We start from the raw sequence: 21,038 nt of genomic DNA on the forward strand, positions 1-21,038 counted from the left end.
TTCTTTGGGATTACAAACTGGATTTTTTTTTTTTTTTGCTCCAAACTGAAACAACAACCAGTGCCTAATGCCTCTCTTCCTTAGTGCTTCTTTGACTGCCTGGATGCCATGTTTTATGTAAATACAGCGTGATCAAATGACCGCCTGATCTGCTATTGTAGAAATGACTCCTCCTGTGGGCGTTTTATTGCTCTTTTGGACTCAAGCATTGCATCACTGAGGAATTATTCCCGACATCCCTTGGTTTCCGTGGATAAACTAATCCAGTCCGAATAGGGCTTTATCTGTGTCTTAAAGAAGCAGTGCGATTATCTTTAAAACGTGAAAGGTTAGTTAAGCATCATCTTGAACTAATTAGTTTTCGACGCCAGGCTGTAGATGTTTTAAGACAGCGGCGGACTGAACGGATTATCCCTCCGCCGCTGTTTTTCTGATCACTCGACTCATTACGCGTCTGTACTTTGATTGCACAGGCTTCAGCTTGATTAGAATTTGCATTAAGGTTGAGGCTTATGCGTGCCGCTGAACGTTTGACCATTCAGGCGTGTCAGCTGTAAATCTCTCTCCCGCTGATAATGCTCGTATCTCGAGCTACTATATTATGATAGTGATGGCTTACATGGGCTCGGTGTAACAGAGGCGGTGATTAAAAACCGGAGACGTTCCCAAACACAACGGAATTCACGAGACCCTCCAGTCAGAAGCCTTATAAGCATGCAAAGTGTCGAAGTGAATCTGTGTATCAAAGGGGTAGCTTGTGTACACTAGCCGAACGAACAAAGAGTGGACTCTGTGCAGGCTAACTCTGTGCAGGCCAGATTCAGATGGATGTTGGAAAGGTCCTGAACATAGCAGTCTTTATGTTGTGGTGCAGTGGGGGAGGGACAGGAATGACCGCCATGGGCTCGCGTTACAGCCTGTTTTCTTAAGCCACAAATCACATGCCCACTTCCAGCACTTAACCTGCAGTTGCAGCCTCTGTGACCGGGGACCCTGCGAAGATAGTTGCATATTTACAATCTGATGCGGGAAGCTCTTCGGTTACTTTCTGATTTTTAATTAGGATGGAAAATTAGTTCCTGCAAGATATCGATCGTCTGCTCTCACAAATGGAAAATTTCGCAATATGCAGTCCATTAACTAATCCAAATAAACAGCGATGAAACGTGCAAATACACATTACTATGCCTTTTGAACATTAAATTTTGGTTTTGAATGAAACCTTTAAAACTAGCACAAGGGGTTAGTGCGGGTGTTTTTTTTTTTTACCTAATTCAGAACCAAATAAAAGACTGAATAATCATAAAAAAAACATTGCAATGCTGTTAATTCAAATGATTTGAAATAGGTTCCTAAGGGATGTTTACTCACACAATTTTTTCACGCATAAGAATAATGACCTCGATAAATACTGCAACACTAAGAAGAAAAAAAAAAAACCTGCAAAGAGAAAATAACTGCACAGTGGTTAAGGGTTTGAAAATGATTTTCTAGTGGCACCGCAGTCGTCGCTTTTTTGCACTTCACGCTCACAAAACCGTGACGGTCCACGATGCGGTGCGCATTTACAAACACCTCGATGTGAAAATATTTTCACCCCCCTGACGTTCAACTCCTGTTTTAATCGTTGCACTGGTTTAAGCGCAGCCTACAGGATGCCGGAGCGCACATTTGCACCTCTCTGATTTGGACGGGCAGAATGGAAAATTCGTTCCTGTGCCCGGTTTCTGCTGATTAGCGTGAATGCAGTTGACCTCAGGCCACATCCCTGAAAACAAACTAGCAGCACACTGTACACACAAACCCAGCGTACACAACAATGGCACGGTCTGCTCCATTCATCTGCGTCCAGATGAGCTCTCGTGCCCTGTCACTCCGAGACTCGGGTCCTCTTCGCATTTCTAGTCTGTCTGTGAACGAACCCGAAAGGTCGAGTCCTCAGGCTCACAGCAGACATAGAAATGTTTTTCTGTACACATCATATCTGTCTCAGCGTGAACAAAAAAAACGTAGTGTCGCAAGCTTCGCGTGTGGTATGACTGAACAATAATCAAAATTTTTCACTCATCACAGGATGAAACATGGACTGAGAACAAAAGACGCAACCGTCTGCGGTCATGTCTATATTTTTGGACACTGGATTAATCTTTTATTATTATTATTATTATTAATAATCCCAAGTTCTTCGGTTTTCTTAAAAATAAGACATATTAGAGAAAAACATTATCCAAGACATTTAATATCAGATCAACTGGGGAGAAATAAGATTTATTACTCATTATAGGGGGACCCACTCTCTCTCTCTCTCTAAGGTCTGTCCTGATTTTGTTAGCACTATAAAACCCAGAGGTGGATTTTGGCAGCTTGTTTATAAATACAAACGCACACAATGTAAACATGCCTCTCTGGACTTGTTGAAGTCAGTCCGTGTTTCAACACACACACACACACACACACACAGTTTTATTAAAAAAAAAAAAAAAAAAGGCAAATTCTTTTTTCAGCTGTAAAATTGGAGAAAACGTTGAGAAATGATCTTCACGAAAAAAAAATCCACAAACACTACAAAGAGTTTTTTGTTTGTTTGTTTGTTTTGCTTTGATGTGCATTCCGTTTGATGTTGATCTGCACGACTTTAAATGACAACTTTAAAATGTTGCAATTTCAAATGTTGCAGGCGGGTTGAAAAGGAATTCGAAAACGTTACCAACGGTTTTAAAAGAAAGACGGGTGAGATGTGAAGAAACAGTGAGTAGCTGCGGGTTATAACCCTGATAACGCGTCTTAATCATAAGCATCACAATAATAACAATAATATTAACAGTAATAATAATAATAGGGAGCGCACCGCGGGTCTTACCGTGAGTTCGGGATTGTCGGGGTCGCGGTGGCTCACGGCGCGGATCACCCCGACGCGCCACGACCAGCGCGCGATCTCCGCGAGCTCCGGCGGCGCCTCTCCGCTCACGCACAGGAACCGCTTACCGACCAGCTCCGGCCGCGCGTCCACTACCGCCGCCGCCGCCGCCGCCATGGCCCTTCAGGCACGCAGAGAGAGAGCCCAAAACCCCTCGGAAACTTCAGCGCCGACGCCCTACCGATCGAACATTGACCACGGGAGAGCTGGTACACAGAACAAAAGGGGGGAAAAAAAAAGAAAAGAAAAGAAAGAAAGAAAGAAAAAAAGGAAGGCAAGAATTGAGTCGTTTTTTTGCGTGTCGACCGCAACCCGGAGGGGGGATTTAAATTTCTTTCAGCCTCCGCCCGCAAATAGCCGCTCTTTCAATCCGCGACACTGAACACTGAAGACGCGTCACCGCCTCGTGGAGAGCGTGTATCCCTCCGCTGCGCACTACACCACACACACACACACACACACTGCTTCCTACGTTTACTTACTGATCATTCTGTTTAGTACTCATTGTAAAAATCATGATGATGATGTTGATGATAATAATTATAATAATGATTATCATAATATCATAATAATACAAAATATGTTTTTTATTACCTGATTACAGAAAATATTAGATAGTCCTAGCTTGTGGATTAGTGGCGTGAGTCTTTATTCTGCAAACGCCCTTATTTAGAGCAACTTACATTTTAATTTTATTATACATCTAAGCAGTTAAGGGGCCAAAGTAAAGGGCCCAACAGTGGTGGTGCTGGGGTTTGAACCAAGGACCTTCCAAACAGTACTCTAACACATTAACTCCTAAACTACCCTTGCCCTATATCTTGTTGTGTATATAAAACAGAAATTCTGTTTGTGTTTTTGCAGGTAGTTTGTCACAGGCGTTCCTCACTGTATATGTAACAGTAACGCCATCGTCAAATAAGAAATTCTGCTTGCCCTGCCGCCGGTGCCCGGGGTTTGTGGTGCCGGCATAGCAGGTGGTCAGTGTAACAGGCCGGTAGCAGGTACAGTGTAACAGTAGGCAGTATAATCAATTGTAACAGTAGACAGTATCATCACACTGTTTTATGCCATACTGTGAGGTAATAATTTATCTGCCGAAATATTGGAGCAGTGTGAGGAGCAGCAGCCAGTTGACCGCATTTTCCATTTACATGTAATGGTAGCACGCAGGCGGAGTCACTGATACCTTCTAGTGAAATATACAGTACAAACCTCTCACATGCCCACAAATACACAATAAGGGGTGGTTTATTGGTTAGCACGATTGTCTTGCTCCTTCAGATTTTGGGGTTCAAATCCTGTCTCCGATCTGTGTGCATGGAATTTAGATTTTTTATATATATAAAATCCGAAATTCTGTTTGGCCTTCTGATGGTGGCGGGTGTAGCAGTGGTCAGTGTATACAGTAGGCAGTGTTGTCGAATGTAACAGTAGGCAGTGTTGTTGAATATAACAGTAGACAGCATCATTATCACCTTTTATGTCTTACTGTGAAGTAATAATATCTGCCAGAACATTGCGTTAATCTCTTATAAGAAAAGGGAACATGTCTAACTAAAAAATAAATAAATAAAACCTTATAAAAATATATAGTTTGATAGTGAGCAGCAAGAAATTCTTAGAAGCAAAATGGAGATGAAAAGTGTAAACATGTTTTTTTATTTACCGTTGGGCTTCATTCCATTCAATGAAATACCTTTAAACAATTCAAATTCATGTTTATTTATATAGTGCTTTTATAGAACAATTTCCATTGTCATAAAGCAGTTTTACAAAATAAAAAAGGGAAATGAGTTTAAAAAGTGTAAGGAAATATGTATAAATCATAATAATCAGCGTGTCCCAGATGAGCAAGCCTGAGATGACAATAGGAAGAAACCATGAGAAGGCTTAAGAACTTTAGTAAGATTAAGGGATGCAAAGGGACTCATTTGTCAACCTCCATAAATTATTTTAAACAAATTGCATTGCTATAAAAAAAAATGGTATATGCCTTTATCTGGACCTGTTGGGCCTGAATGACTGGATGTGGCCACATGTATTATACCCCTATACATAGTTTGAGAAGCAAATGTTTCTAGAAACATGGTTGGAGATTTGTTAGTATTTTGGATCAACTTTTATTAATTCCTCATGGGGAAATGAAAGAACATGTGCCAGAAGAAAGCCTTACATTTCTTCATTTAGTCCCAATCATGAGCACATGGAGTTACTAAAAACACTGCTGGAGTTTTGCTGCTCAGGAGGTTTGTGGCCAAAAATCTTTTTTTTTCCTTGATAAATCTGAATACAGTTACTGTATTCAGATTTATCAAGGAAAAAAAGTTTTTTTTTTCTGAATACAGTTACTGTATTCAGATTTATCAAGGAAAAAAAGTTTTTTTTTTCTGAATACAGTTACTGTATTCAGATTTATCAAGATAAAAAAGATTTTTGGCAACAAACCTCCTGAGCAGCAAAACTCCAGCAGTGTTTTTAGTAACTCCATGTTACTATATAAGCCAAAACTGCTTAGGAGGTTTGTGGCCAAAAATCTTTTTTTCCTTGATAAATCTGAAATCTTTTTTTCCTTGATAAATCTGAATTTAGAGTTATCAAGGAAAAAAAGATTTTTGGCCACAAACCTCCTGAGCAGTTTTGGCTTATAAAGGGTGATACAGTTTATACAGAAAATAACATAATCTTTATTTGTTAAGTATCCTGGAGGATTTGTGATATTTCAGGGCTGTTATTCCTCCAAAGGTCCTGGGAATGGGCCTTGTTAGAATACTTGACATCCTGGACTCTATAAAATCCAAGCAGATTTTAAATGAAAGAAATTGTCCACCTTGGCCCAGAACCCTACAACTGGATCTTTGGATCTTCCAGCAGGGTGATGATCCAAAACATATGTCAAAATCTACATTTAAATGGTTTAGTGACCTTTTGACATGGCAATCCCAGTCTACTGACCTGCACCCTATTATAAAGACCTGTAGGGTGAGCTGAAGAGGAACAGAGACTGTGGAGGATGTAACAAGATTCTGTATTTCGAAATTCAATGGCTGTGTTTTCTCAAATAATATTAGGGAGGCAATGTTGGTGACGCTTTTTTGGTAAGAGCTTACATTTACATTTAATTAAAATGTATTCAGATAAAGTACATCTTTTCATAATGATTGTACCCTAATGATATTTACCAAGTGTAACAACAATCATGTAGCTCACTATATACAACCTATTCAAAAAGTAAAAGAGTTAAATGCTTCTTATTTTCCTAGAGTGTTTAGTAAAAATCCTTTTCTTGTAATGTGCACATGTGCCTTCGCTCTTTGTAGGTTTATTGCTCCTAAGGGCTTTGCAGGAGTCGGAATAAAGTGGGAGGGGGGGTACTGTTGTATGTAAAGCATGTCCACTGGCAATCAGCCTTGTGTCTCCTTCAGGTCAGAGCAATAGATGGAGAAAGATAGCCTGCTGCTGATGGAATCACAAATCATAGTGCTCCTGAGACGGCTGTTAAACTGCACCTGTCTGGTCATGAAGATGCTCCGCAGCAAACGGAATAGCAAATCAACACGAGAACAAAGTGGCTAGTGCAATTTAACACGTTGTTTTATATTCCAGGCCTTTTTTTTTCTCTTCTACACCACATTTGCAGCAAAATAACTGCATTCAGTTTTCACAACTCGTATTACAATGCGTCTAGCGCGTCAGAGGTGGGGCTGTTGTAACATCCTTGTCAGTAATACCTCAGTTTAATGAGGTATTATTTAAATATTAAACACCCTGTGTGTGAAAAGAAGTAATTGCATTTTACCGTGAACAAAAAGGCATGGAATTCCCACCATGTGTAATTAACCTTTTCGAAAGAAATTAAATAATTGACACACAATAACAGGTCTTTTACTGCATGGAAGGCATGTTCGGCGCAACGCTGTCTGCAGGCATTCACTGCTCATGTGTGTGGTGGTAGGAAGAAAATGAAAAGCAGGGAAGGAAATGCCTATGAATAAGAGAGAACTTGATTCCTAAAGTGCACTTTAAATGCATGCATTTTCATCAAATAGAAAGCCACACATTTCTTATTATCTACACAAGAATCTGAAAATGTAATAATAATTTTTTTTAAATCAATAAAATGTCTACAGTATGTGCAGATTAACTATTACACTTATGCTTTCAGGATAAATGTGAATATTAAAAAACTATCTCTGTATATTAGTGAACAGCAGTTATGTTATTTCCATTTGGTATACAACTTTGTTTATTTATACAGTGTTATTTTGTTTGCATATGATTTGCACTTAATTTGTATATAGTATGCTCTCATTTAGTCTCTATTTGGGTTATTAACAACTTTTTGGTAGGGCGCAATTTACTATATCATATGAAATATTTTTTAACTTGATTAAGCCATTTCTACCATTCGGATGAGGTGAGCTATACTTACAAAAAACACTAGATAAAGCTTTGTTTTTTTTTAATAGTATGATTTTAATTGTTTCCTAGGAAACCATGAGAAATAATGTGAATCTAATGTGCCAAAACAATACCAAAAGACAGCATTTTATTTTACCTTTTAATTTTTTGTTAGACGTGAGATGTACTTTTAGCATAAAGTAACATCTCTACCATTTGGAAGAGCTGTATATTATGGTTTATTAAAAAGTAAAGATCCCACAAATCTAAATCATAAGTAAAATCACAAAAAACAAGCAATATTCAGGGAATGAGTATCCACCTCCAATTTGGAAGCATTAAGTGCGCAGGATGTTAAAAACAAGAAATTACGTAAAGGCTTCTGTGGGGTGCAGCGATGCTTTTTTATATAGCAGGGGTTTAAATAAAGCGTCTTGGGCCTGTTCTTAAGTGGGCAGGTTAGAGATGAAGCGAAGGTGCTGCAAACCCAATTTAACCTCCTATAAAGGTTTACAAATCCTAATAATCTTTGTAATTCCATAACAGTGGCTGGAACAAGCCAGTTGACTCTGTCTCAGACCATAAGTTCCCCTTTTGGGCGGATGATTCATCCTAGGAACAAATATTTTAAAATTTCTTTCATTTTAAATTCTCACATAAACCATTATTCTCACATAAACCTAGAGCTTTTTATATATTTTTTTTAAATGTATATATATATATATATAATGTATATATATATACTTTTTTCTTCTATATTTCTATATTTTGTAATATTTTTATGCCCTCATTTGTACAGTTTATTTTACTAGTTAAATTTTTTTTTTCATATTTCTTTTTATTCATATTTATTTCTTCTGTATAAGTTTTTATTTTTTTAAGGTCACTGGCGGTCCTATAAGCATTTCACTAAATATCGTACTGTGTATGACTGTGTATGTGATAAATAAAATTAGAATTTTATTTGATTTAAATTTGAGCTTGTTCTCCAAAAGAAAAGCAAGGACTTTTCTTACATGGTGGTGTCATTTCTTTTTATTGGGGTATTATAAATGTATGTTATGCTAATGTATGAAATTGTGTTATTTAAAGTAATTATGTAATTGTGCAGTATTCAAAGTGACCAGAGGTGGCCATAAAGGCCAGCTTTTATTCAACACCACCACCACAACCAGAATGTCATTGGTACTGTGTCGATCCAGGAGATGCAGAAGTAACAAATTGCAGTGGATACAAATAGAAATTGTGACTTGATTCAGCTATTATATTCCATGAAGGGCCACAGTCACACACACTTTCCCCTCCATCAAAAAGCAGCCTGTAGATGCTGGCAAGGTTAAGAGGACAATGTACCCATTTCAGGGCCTCCAAAATCATCATCCATGACCTGGGTCTCCTGAGAGCCTACTGGCTTTGGTTTTGCTGAAAACCCACTTTAAGTCATGTTCCCTAGGGTGAATTCACATTTCGGACTTTGTTGACAGGCTCTTAACAGTGATGGAGGCTACACACAGAGGGGAACCTTGACACAGTGGGAGAGACAGTGTGATAACCAGCATGTGATTTCTTTCTGTCCAGGAGATTTGATAAGATTTGTTCTTGGTGAAGGGCACTAGCGTGGAGAATGAATGGATACGATGGGAAATGGATCAGACCACCCTCAGGTAGCTGGAGCTTCTCAGCAAGGGTATGGTCAATGAAGTTTTCAAAGGGCTCTAGAATTGATCAGAACTAAAAGTGCCTCATCTGTGCTGGTATATAATTTTGTGGAGAAAATTTTAAAGGGACTCACCATGGGGCATGTTCACTCATGGATCCTTAGTGTAGGGTTCTTGGGCAGGACACATTTATACTTTAAGTTACCCTCTGGGCCTGAACAGGGGGTCTAGATGCCAGCCAGTTTGGACAGAATGTAGCATTCAACCCTTGATAAAGGGCTTCAAGAATGAACACTGCAGCACTCTCATCAGTCTCCTTGCCCTCCTAGACATTGGTCTGGACACCCGCTTGAATGGCTCAGAAGCTACAAATATAATAATTTTATACAATATGGTGTATAACGTTGCATAATGAACATTGTACCATGAAGCCTTCGCATCCAGCAGGATCACCTTAGGTCTGCTACCTGGCTCAGTTTTCACAGGACTGTCCCTTTAAAAAAACCTATTCTAGAACATGTAATGTCCCATTTCTTAAACAGCTGATTTTATGGAGCTATATTTTATACATATATATTGTATGTAACGTTGCCCCCCGTCCCGGTTTTTCCAGGGCTATTCTTTAATTCAACTATCTGTTCCAGAAGTACGTGGCATTTCATAATGTCCTGTTTTTCATGTGGCTGATTTGGCAAAGCAGTTCATACTGTACATCTATCCTGCATAACTATGAGCATTGGTGGCTCAGTGGTAGGTTTCTCACCTGCTGTGCGGATGGCCTGGATTCAAACCCCAGCCATTGGATTTTGCTATCCATAACTGGTTATCGATGAACACAATAAAGGCCCATTCCTTAAAAAGCTAGATCTCTAAAGGACAATCATTCTTTCTGTCAGAGAATGAGGATGGTGAAAATTGTAGTCTTGTCGAAAAGAACGTTTAACTTTGTTTACCCATGAATGGCTAAAAATGATAAATATATTGAAAAATTTAAGCTAACTGTGGGAGGCATGTTAACCTGCCTAGCGAAATAAATGTCAAAATGTAACTGATATGGAGCTAAACATCTCAACCTGTCTGTTTCTTAAGAGCCAATCAACTCTAAATTAGCCATATTAGCAAGCTAGTTAGCTAATGTTTACAGTGCTAGCTGTGCAGATCTTGAAATGTTAATGATTAGAAATCTTGCAGTGAGGAGACTGCTCAACCTCATGCATGTAAGACATGATCTCGACATTAGTCCAGTTTAAACCACTGTTCCATATGTTAGAGTGATGCAAGCATTCTAGCTAATTCGCTTGCTAATACAGCTAACTTAACTTTCTTTACGGCTTGAGAAATAGATGTTGCTCCATTTTAGTGATATATAAACACAGATTACCTGCACACAGTCAGGTAACATTGCAATTTGGTTAGTGGTTGGAAGTAAGTCTGTTGCCATGTTTTAGGAAACACTTCCCTGCAAAACAAACAACAAGCTCAACCTGTATGGGAAGGAACCGTGAGTCAGTAAGAAATCACGGTGAATTGGGCAGCAAGCTTTGAGCAGAGCACTGAATTTGTTGAGTCATGTAAATGTTCATGGCTCACACCTTAACACTTAGTTTACTCGCCCTTATTAGGTCATGTGTGGTATTTCTGATGCATATGGAACATGTCATGCCGACTAGTTGACAGCTGGCAGATTTTTTTTTGGAAATGATTAAATCAAAATTATGTAACAAGAGTTTCCCAACTCTGATTTGGAAATAAGGTAACCAAAACTGGACATTTTTCTTTTTCTGCTTTAAAAAAGAGAAGCAAAAATTTGGGTCTTTTTCTGTTTTCTGTTTTGAAATATACCACAGAAACCAAAACAAGCTGATCATTTTGGTTGTGACCTGGTATGGTGTCGTAGTAGGCAGTATAACATGGGGTGTAATTATGTAACTGGGTATAATTGTATAATTGTGAGTGTTGGTTTATAACGTTATTATTTTCTTTTCATCAGCATAAGGTAAGCTTCATGTCGTTTATTAGTAGTTTGCACTGTTTTTAATTATACACCAGTTGGTTTCCATGTTTTTAGATATACAACAGCTAGTTCTGACCGAGCAATCTGATTTGACAAGAGGCTTTCAATGATAATAGATGACAACAGCACTGGGACCTTAACTATATGTATCACTCCTTGTCCCAGGTGATCTTTAATTGTTAATTACACTAACTGTGGGTCACAGCGTGGGTGAAAGTAGATCAGTTTGTTATTCAACCCCAGGACCCAGAAGTTAGCTGATTTTGTAAAGCAGAATAAGTGCAAATATAAAGACAAATTTTCAAGAATTACAGGACTGTTCACCACCTTTATGGTTTATTATCCTCACTTTTTGGCTACATAATACCAGTAAGGACATACAGTATAGTAGTACCGGCTGTGCTTTGTACCTACGACTGCACCACAGCCATGCTGATATTCTTACAATAGCACTACCTCTTGTGTGATACAGTGCATCCGTAATATTATTCACAGCGCTTCACTTTTTCCATATTTTGCCATTTTACACCCTTATTTCAAAATGGATTAAATGGATTATTTTTCTCAAAATTCTACAAACAATACCATATAATGACAATGTGAAAGTAGTTTGTTTAAAATCTTTGCAAATGTATTCACAGCCTTGGCCATGACACCCAAAATGGAGCTCAGGTGCATCCTCTTTCCACTGATCATCCTTGAGATGTTTCTACAACTCGACTGGAGTCCACCTCTGGTAAATTCAGTTGATTGGACATGATTTGGAAAAACAACACCTGTCTATATAAGGTTCTATAGTTAACAGTGCATGTCAGAGCACAAGCTGATCCATAAAGTCACCACCAGGACTCCTAGAGCAGGCCACCAGGCCAAAGTGAGCAATCAGCGGAAAAGGGCCTTTGTCAGGGAGGTGACCAAGAACCTGATGGTTAGTTTAAAAGAGCTCCAGTCTTTTTTTGTGGAGAAAGGGGAACCTTCCAGAAGAAAAACCATGTTGTAGCATCATACCCAAAATGACTTGAGGTAATTGGTGCCAAAGATGCTTCAACAAAAAATTGTTTCTCATGGTCTGTGAGTCCTTCAGGTGCCTTTTGGCAAACTCCAAGTGACTGTCTGACAGAGGAGTGGCTTCCATCTGGCCACTCTACCATAAAGACCTGATTGTTGGAGCGCTGCAGAGATGGTTGTTCTTCTCGAAGGTTTTCCTCCTTCTCCACAGAGAAACACTGAAGCTTTTTTAGAGTGACCATTGGGTTCTTGGTCACCTCTTTGACCAAGTATTTACATTATTTTTTTCTTTATTTGTTATTTTGAATAATTTTGCAAAGATTTCAAACAAACTTCTTTCACGTTTTTATTACGGGGTATTGTTTGTAGAATATTGCGGAAAATAATGAATTTGATCTATTTTGAAATAAGGATGTAACATAGCAAAATGTTGAAAAAGTGAAGCGCTGTGAATACTTTCCGGATGCACTGTCTTGCTTAACTATAGAACGCACTGTTCCCAGAGATTTTATTACTCAATTGTTAGTTATATATGGTCATATTCCTTACGCAATATCACATGACAGGGAGTGCTGTTGTGCTGAATATCAGCATGGCTGTAATGCGATCGTAGAGACGAGGACGAAGACCAAGTGCCAAAGCCATTGTAGCTGTGTGTTGCTATAGTGTGGCTATACAACAATACAGCACGACCTCAAGTGCTATATTTCTAACTTGTTTTTCTATGCTGTTTTTTTCCCCCCTACTTTGCATAATTATTAGATTTCTGGACTTTGTGTTTTTATTTTCTGTATGCTTTATCTTTTCTTTGGATTGTGTGTGTTTTTTTTTTTTTTTTTTTGCATGCTGTCTTTGGCAGCATGGTGGGGTGGTGGTTAGCACTGTCGCCTTGCACCTGTAGGGTCCGGGTTTAATTCCCACATGTTCTCCCTGTGTTTAGTGGGTTTCCTCAGAGGTTCTTTAATTTTTTTTTTTTAGATTTTCTTGTAAATTGTGTTCATTTAGTTTCTGGATGATGTTTCAAAATTAGTTTGTGTATCTCGTTTTGGCTTTTTGTTTTGTTTGTTGTGCCTTTTTATTTTTTTTCTGGTGTCTTTTTTCTAGATGTTGTGTCTTTATTTTCTTTCTGCCACTGTCTCCATAAAATTTCTGGATGTGTCTTTACTTTTGTCTGGATAATGTGTCAATATGTAGAGATTTTTATGCTGTGTTTTTATTTTCTGGATACTGTGTATTTTGTTAAATTTTCTACTTTGCATCATTATTTGGTTTCTGGGCTTTTTTCTGTGTATCGATTTGTTTATTTTTGTTTGTTGTGATGGGTTGTCTTTTTTATGTCTTTACAGTATGTGCTGTCATAATTTTTCTCTGTACATTGTGACAATATTTTGATTCTGTGTGCTGTGTGTTTAAGTTTTTGTATGCTCTGCCTTTATTTTGTTTTTGGATGCTTTGTCCTCGTTTTCTTACTAGTCTTTGTGACTTTATTTAGTTCCCGTATACCCTGTCTTCATTTTGTTTCTGGACCCTCTGCCTTCACTTCATTTTGTTTCTGTATCCTGTGTCTTTAATTAGTTTCTAGACATTGTTTCATTATTTTGTTTCTGGACCCTGTTTTTGTATATGTTTTTGCATCCTGTGTCTTTATTTTATTCCTGGACTTTTTTTTTTGGTTTTTAGATGAAGTGTCTCGTTTTGTTTTTGAATGATTTGTGTACTTTGGGTCTCTATGCTGTTTTTGGTTTTTATGCTGTATCTTTACTTTGTTTCTAAACACTGTCTTTAATTTTTTACTTTTATTTTTCAACCAACCATCAAATGTAGCTAAAATAAAAGAAAATTTTGTTTAATCAATTCACAATGAACAATATAGGCAATGCTCTTGAAGGCTAACCTGCTGCTATCCCCTATAATTATATACAGTATTCATAAATAAATATTTATTACTGTAATGCAGTCACTCTGTGGTATTTATCTATGGAGATATAAGACAGGCCTATGAGTAGAATCAAATACCTGTTTTGTAATAATACAGTTAAACTGTATTTGATTTCCAGTGACTCAAATTTGTACAATTTATTTTATGTGATTTTGCTAGTTTATTTTATATGATGTAGGCTATATGATATGTGTACAATATAAACTCATAATCATGTAAGTTAAAATTATTTATTTTTGACATATATTGGTTTGGCTCTTTTTTAGATTTAGAGTGAGTCTATTGTTTCTGTTTGCTTTGTTTTTTTTTTATTTAGTTTCTATATGGTATGTTTATTTAGTAAGGCACTGTGGTGTAGAGGTTCAGTGGGATTGTGGCCTTGCACCTTTCAGGGGTTTGATTCCCACCTCAGGCCTGGCTGAGAGGAGTTTTCATGTTCTCCCAGTGTTTGGTTGGTTTCCTCCTGGTACTTCTATTTCCTCATACAGGTTAGGCTCATTGCCGTTCTCAAATTGCCCGTAGTGTGTGTTTATATGTGTGTGTGGATTGGCACCTTGTCCAAGGTGTACCCCACATGCCCAAATTCTCCTGGCATAGGCTACACAGGATAAACAGTATAGAAAATGAATGGATGGATGTTTGTTTAGTTTCCATACAATGTTTATTTGTCCTATATTGTATGTTTTTATTTTGTTTATCCTATGTCTGCTTTATTTCTATGTTATGTCTTGTTGGTTTTGTTTCTATGAGGCAGGTGTTCATGTATTTTCTACAACTCTTTAAGTATTTTCAACAGGTTTGCAAGCTAATCTAAGAGGAATGTAAAGTACCCCTTTTGTACGCTGTTGTTTAGATAAGAACTGTATACAAGCATTTAGCTGCACAAGCGCTGTTTTATGACGCTTTTTGATGACCGTTTCTTTCAGCCAATCATTACTCGACATTCGTGTAAACACAAAATATCGACCAATCGCGTAATGCAATGGGCGGTGTTTAATAAATTAAATTGTCTATGAAGTCAGTGCGCGCACCTTGCTGCGCGAGCTGTCCCTGTCCCGCCCAGAGCAGTGTCGGTTAGGTGTCGGTTTCGGATGAAGCGCTCGAGGAGCCTGAAACAACAACAACTACAACTATTATTAATTTAATTATTTAAAGATATTATTTACTATTCATTGTTTTTTTATTCGCGGTTGGAACTATACATTTTAAGACAATGTCTGACAAGAGTTGAACCTTAACAGCTGAACTTGTAGTTGGAGTTTTAAACCACGCTAGCACAAAGCTAAGCGCTAACAGCTAAAAGCTAGCCTTGCTAGCTGCGGTGTGCCTTCTTGCCGGATCTGCCTTCTCATGGTGTACAGCTGAGTCCTGACCGAACATGGTGTCGTGGATCATCTCAAGAACCGTGGTGTAAGTCATGTCGTGTCAGAATTACAACACAGGTCTATCTGAAGCCTTAGAGTGTCGCTAACGCTCCCAGCTAACTAGCTAATCTCTCCAAACTGTTTATAAACGTAGCCCACGAACTCGCGTATTACCTTAGCATATTTGTTTAACGTAAAACCCTAAGCATATTCTTTTTTTACTTCATTTTTTTAACCTGATTTAGTCCACTTAGAAGCTATATCCAGTAAGAAAAAAGCTATTCTTTGTGTGTAACGTTAGCATGTTAGCTGACTGCGCCTTCTGGCTGTCTTGTCTCATCATGGATCAGGTAAATAACCAGCTCTGGGTGTGTAGAGCATTGCATAAGCTCTGTGTTTTACTTAACAAATCCTCAAAGTATGCCTAGGTTAGGTTAGGTGAGCAGATCTATGAACCCTAAACACCCTGCCCTCTTTTGTGTGCGCGTGTTTTGAGTTGTGATAAAACTGAACACTCAAGGAAATGTAGAAGAAGAGAGAGACATGTCTTAGGCTTGTTTATGACATGTCTGAGGTGTGTTAAAGACAACACCGAGTCATCACACGACTGACTCATCCAAAGGTGTTTTTCATTCTGGAGTCATGGCAACTCTTGTAACTCCTGATTGTTCACATATAGTAAGACGAATGTTTGCTGCTTGGCAACTGCTTAATGCTTTTATATTGAGTCTGAGCATCTGTTTTAATATACAACCGAGAGTGAAATCGGGGAATGTGAAAGCTGAGCTTGGCAGACGATCCAAAAGAAATTGCTACTCAGGAGCTAGCATTTTGTTAAAATCTGACTTGGTTAAGGATGTTACTGTTGTTTTAGAAATCATCACTTTGCAGTGTTTTCAACAGGTCTGAAATCTTGCTGAAATGGGAGCCAATGGGCTACAAATACATGTGACCATTAATTCAGTGTTTTTATTGTTTGGATCATGCTATTAATTTTACATCTTAGAGAACTATTAACCTTCCCCTCCATCTACTTGTACTTTAAGACTAAGACAAAGTAAAAATAAATAAATGAAGATCTAGACACTCTTTGGTACAAACAGAGCAGAGGTGCAAATTAGAGCATTTTACTCTTAAAAACCAGATTTTTTTTTTTGCATTACTGTGTGTGTGTGTGTGTGTGTGTGTATATATATATATAATTTCATCAATGATGTAAACATTAAAGCACTCTGGATAAGAGTGTCTGCCAAATGCCTAAATGTAAATGTGTATATATATAAAATTATATTATGTGTGTATGTATACACACAGTGACAGCCTAAGCAATATGATGCGCTTAATTCTATTTTAACCAACTATGCTAATGTGACTGAGAAAAAAAAAAAAAAAGCCAAAGTGACATAGGCAAAGACATAAGGTCACATTATTATGGTTGTTTTAGGTTGTTTACTGTGACAGAATAATGCACACAAAAAATGTAGGTCTTTTCTATATTTTGGTAGCATAAAAATTTACACATTTTAAACATAATGATCTATTTGGATTTTCATGTCAGAAAACCCAAATGCACAATTTGACATCTGAAGCCTCCCTCTGTCAACACACAATGGCATGACAGAAAAAAAAAAAACGTTTTCCCGGATGGGTTTTTACAAAGGGTGGACATAAATATTTAGGCGCCTCACCCAAGTATACTTTAAGTACAGGAAACACTTTCTTTGATTCAGAGAATGTATTTTCGCATTTTGCTCACTTCATGTTTCATGTGTGGGCTGAATCAAATCTGGTGTTCGTACAAAGCCCTAACTGGAAAAAAGATGCAGACAGAGCACAGAACTAAGTTTTTTTTTATTTTATTTTATTTTTTTTTATTATTAATACAGAGCATTGAGATTATATATTAAGAAACTTCAGCTAGCCCAGTTTTTAGTGTTGGTGTGAAGCTTCTTAAGGAGACTTAATGGGAGGGGTGTATTTGTTTGTAACTGTTAGTTATATTCTGCTCGAATTTTTATTTTTACTTTAAAGTCAACGCTGCCTTCTGAGTGGCTTTTAACTATTAGAGACTGAGGAAAGAATTGATTCAGTGATGTATTGTAAGTTTTTTGTGTGCCAATTTGTGTATTTGGTGTATTTATGTATGAGGCAGGGTACACCCTGAACAGGGTGCTAATCCACTGCAGGGTACACTCGAACACACGCACACTCTTTGCCAAGTTTGCTTAGAATTGTACAAGGTTATCTTCAGTTCTGCATATTTATAAATCTGTGATAATTACTGAATCGCAGTGCAATTCAAATCAACACCTAGATTTTGTGATCTTGTATTTATTGTTATTGGGATACTGGAATCCACTATCTCTGCCTCCAGCGTTTTTCATGGAGAGCTCTAGGGTTGCGTATCGTTTGGGTTTTTTCGATACGGGTGCCAAATCGATACTTTTAAAACGGCACCGGTGCCAAAACGGTGCCTGAACTGATACTTTAAAAAAGCCACAAAAGTTCAATTTAGTCAAATTTGCTTTCTTTGCAATGGTAAATGGGGACACTGTTGTAGTACTTGCTAGTACTAGCTGAAAGGCCATAATTATAAATAGAATCCATGTTACATTAGTATTTTACAAATCATTTGACAATTTGTTAGCATGAATGCAAGATTTGCATTTTGCAATTAACATTACATTAGCCTACGACTAACCTGCGGAAAGGCTGCTGTCGTCATCATAACCTGTGGACTCCTTTTTGCTACGGTTGGTATGACTGGGCCTAGGGTCGTCCACATTGATAGTGCCAGCTGTTGTCCGCAAGCTGTCAAACACGGTGCATCCCACTGCTTTTAAGTTTATTCCGTGTGCCGTCAACTGTTTCATTAGATTTGACGTGTTTCCCCCTTACATGCAACTGCTGTAAAACATTTGCTGCACGTCGCGGTGTCGGAATCCTTTCTTGTGAAATATAGCCACACTTTCGACCGTTTAGTTTTAGGCATAGACCGCCTGCTGCCGTCAGAGCAAGTGTAACGCTAGTTGCTGCATTCGCGCGCATCTCGGACGGTCTGATTCCTTATGATTTGTGCTTTTCATTTTTTAATCTAATGTAATAACCTTTCAATCTACAAAAATAAAACGGACGGTTTTATTTTTTACTGCAACAACATTACTGCAACAATGTTTTGGATTTGTATTATCAAAGCTTTCTGAAGTCGCAAGATTTTTCTAATTAAGGAAATAAATAATTTTTCACACCACATGAATGCAGTATTAAAATTTTTACTAGCTGCTTATTAGAATTGTGTCCATCAATCGACAGTTCAGGCATTTAAATGGCACCCAAATGAGGCACCAAAATTCGCGTTCTGTTTCGGTCCGGTGCATATAGGTATCGGTGCCGTATTTGCACCAGTTTTCGGTACCCGGCCCTAAAGAGCTCTTACAAAACTAATTGCTGCTGTTCTAAAACACTTTTGGTAAACCAACCGCTCATCACAAACGGTTATATGTCCATAAGACTTTCACGAGCTGAAGGGTAGGGCTACTTACAGACTGGTCTGTGTGTGAGAAAGATGGTGAGAAAAGAGGTTTGAGAGGGGGACTGAGATGATCAATACCCTGTATGCAATTAAATGAGGTGTTACCCATTTTAAGTAATAAAAAAATAAGATGTGGAGGTCAGTGTATGTGAAATACAGAATTGTGCCACTAGTTTAAACTGTTTAAATAAATCGTAAATTGAGGTGGAAATGTGAATCTGGCTCTATTAATGATTAAATGATTATTGCTTGCCAACGTATTTTGCTATCGGTTATGGAAAACATGAGGAATTAGCAGCCCTTATTAAAGGTTTAAGCACAAGACATTTTTGTACTTTCTTGTTTCTGTCCAGTTTTTCCCTGTTTCAAGAACTTTAATGCAGGAAAAACTAAAGCTATATGTGTTCATAGGTTCACAACACAAACGCATTTACGCGCCGGCAGGTCGAAAGAACCCATCTTGGCACCATTTAACAGTCAGTAGTGGGGGGAATCAGTACATTCTCTATTAAGATGTCTCACCTTACTTTTCTCACATTCCACTCCTCCTAGGTTTGTCTTTGTTCTTTTAATGGAGTTCTTAAAACTCAAGGCATTTTTTAAACTGAGAAAAAATAAATATTGCTCAATTATAGCACAGATGCAAATGATCAAGTGTTAAATCGTTGTTGTTGCCATTTTCTCAAACATGATTTTCCCAACTTGCCGTTTATAAAGATTTAGACAGACCGAATTTAAGAATGCACCCCTAGGAACCTAAAACAATTATCAGTCTCTCTGGTTCTTTTATATTAAAATATCTATTTTTAAAAACTATTAAAGATGGAAAACTTTTAAGTTTTTGTTTTCCTTAAAGTATTAGACGTTTTGCAATTCTATGTTCAGAATATAGACCTGACCAAACATCATTCTAAAGCTTGTTTAGGCGTCTCCAGTAGCTCCAAAAGGCCAACCATCCACGTCAGACCCAATCCTCCACAGCCGAGCTCTGCTTAAACAGAACGAGAATTTAGTGAAGACAAAGATAAATAAACTTGACAGTATATCTAGTTTTGATAAAAATAAAATGCGTCAATAAACCTGTTTACCACAGTGTGTGTAAAATACTGTTTTGGGAATTCTGGAATGTAATGTGACCATGAATTTACTTAATGCGCTTTTCATACAAATAAGTTAGGCAATACTCGTATATGAGCATTAGTTCATCTCTGATGCCAAACTATAACTTGCCGAGTATTGAAGCCCCCCTACTCATTAACGTCAAGGTTTTTATCCAGCTTTCCGTTAACTAAGCGCTCAAACTACCGTACAAAGTCACTGCCAAAGTGGGGAAAATATAAACCTGGTTGTGAACGTTTAGCTCACTAACGCCTGTAAATCTAGCCTCAGCTTGTGTTTTTCATGGACATAACTCGCAGATTAACTCTTACCCAATTAATAAATAAAATCTGAATTTATCTAAATCAAGACAACACTCGGTCAGATTCGGAAGAGATTTTCAGATAACACAAACACTCTTCTAAGTTTTTTGAGTAGTGCAACTCTTGTAATAGCGACATTAATAGTATTCTCGAAGCTTAAGCGTCTTTTTGAAGGAAAGAGGAGTGACATTGTGAGTTTGTAACACTGACAGTAAGCTGTAATGTTAAATCCAGACTTGGTAAACAGACCATTAAGTCACATCTGACTGCTGCTGGTGCTGCCAGTGATCTTCAAAACTGCCAATATAAAACTAAACTGGTAAATAAATTGCAAACTACCCCAAACAAATGTTATAAAAAAGTGTCACCACTTACCCCGAATAAGGCGCATTGAGCTGCCATCTTCATCTCTGTAGTGCACTTTAATAGCGTCAGTTCGACAGGGGGAGTGAGTTGTTAAAATCACGCGATTACAACTCGGCGCAGCTAAATTGCTGGCTTGTGTTAACATGTTCTTGAGAACAAAGCGCCATCTAGTGGTGAAACCAGGTAAATGAATAAAAAGGGCTTGAATAGGCGTGTTTAATGTGAAATCTTGACACGCCTTTCTGGCGGGGGGGGAAATTACATCATCCAAAGGGCAGCCACACGCCATTCGCACGCCATTCACACAGCCTTGGCTATTTGAGGTAGCTCCTGCTGTATGACTGAAATACAATATCTGCTATCCGTTGTGAGGACGGGTTCCTTGTTGACTCTGCCTCCTCTCAAGGGTTCTTTCTAT

General features: G+C 38.0%; 2 protein-coding genes across 3 annotated transcripts in view; one reads left to right on the forward strand and one right to left on the reverse strand.

Annotated features, from left to right (window-relative positions):
• jmjd1cb (jumonji domain containing 1Cb) overlaps positions 1 to 3,242 on the reverse strand; it is a 128,163-nt gene extending 124,921 nt beyond the window's left edge. For both annotated transcript variants that reach the window (XM_053511938.1, XM_053511937.1), the window contains exon 1: positions 2,861 to 3,242. In XM_053511938.1, the coding sequence (XP_053367913.1) occupies positions 2,861 to 3,034 (174 nt within the window). In that variant the 5' untranslated portion in view covers positions 3,035 to 3,242. The remainder of the gene's footprint in view (positions 1 to 2,860) is intronic.
• An 11,747-nt stretch (positions 3,243 to 14,989) lies between these two features.
• The window catches only part of reep3b (receptor accessory protein 3b), a 29,372-nt gene continuing 23,323 nt past the window's right edge, over positions 14,990 to 21,038 (forward strand). The window contains exon 1 of the mRNA XM_053512050.1: positions 14,990 to 15,347. Within this exon, the coding sequence (XP_053368025.1) occupies positions 15,316 to 15,347 (32 nt within the window). The 5' untranslated portion in view covers positions 14,990 to 15,315. The remainder of the gene's footprint in view (positions 15,348 to 21,038) is intronic.

This window comes from Clarias gariepinus, chromosome 14 (genome assembly GCF_024256425.1).
Source record: "Clarias gariepinus isolate MV-2021 ecotype Netherlands chromosome 14, CGAR_prim_01v2, whole genome shotgun sequence".
In the NCBI taxonomy this organism is placed as follows: Eukaryota; Metazoa; Chordata; class Actinopteri; order Siluriformes; family Clariidae; genus Clarias; species Clarias gariepinus.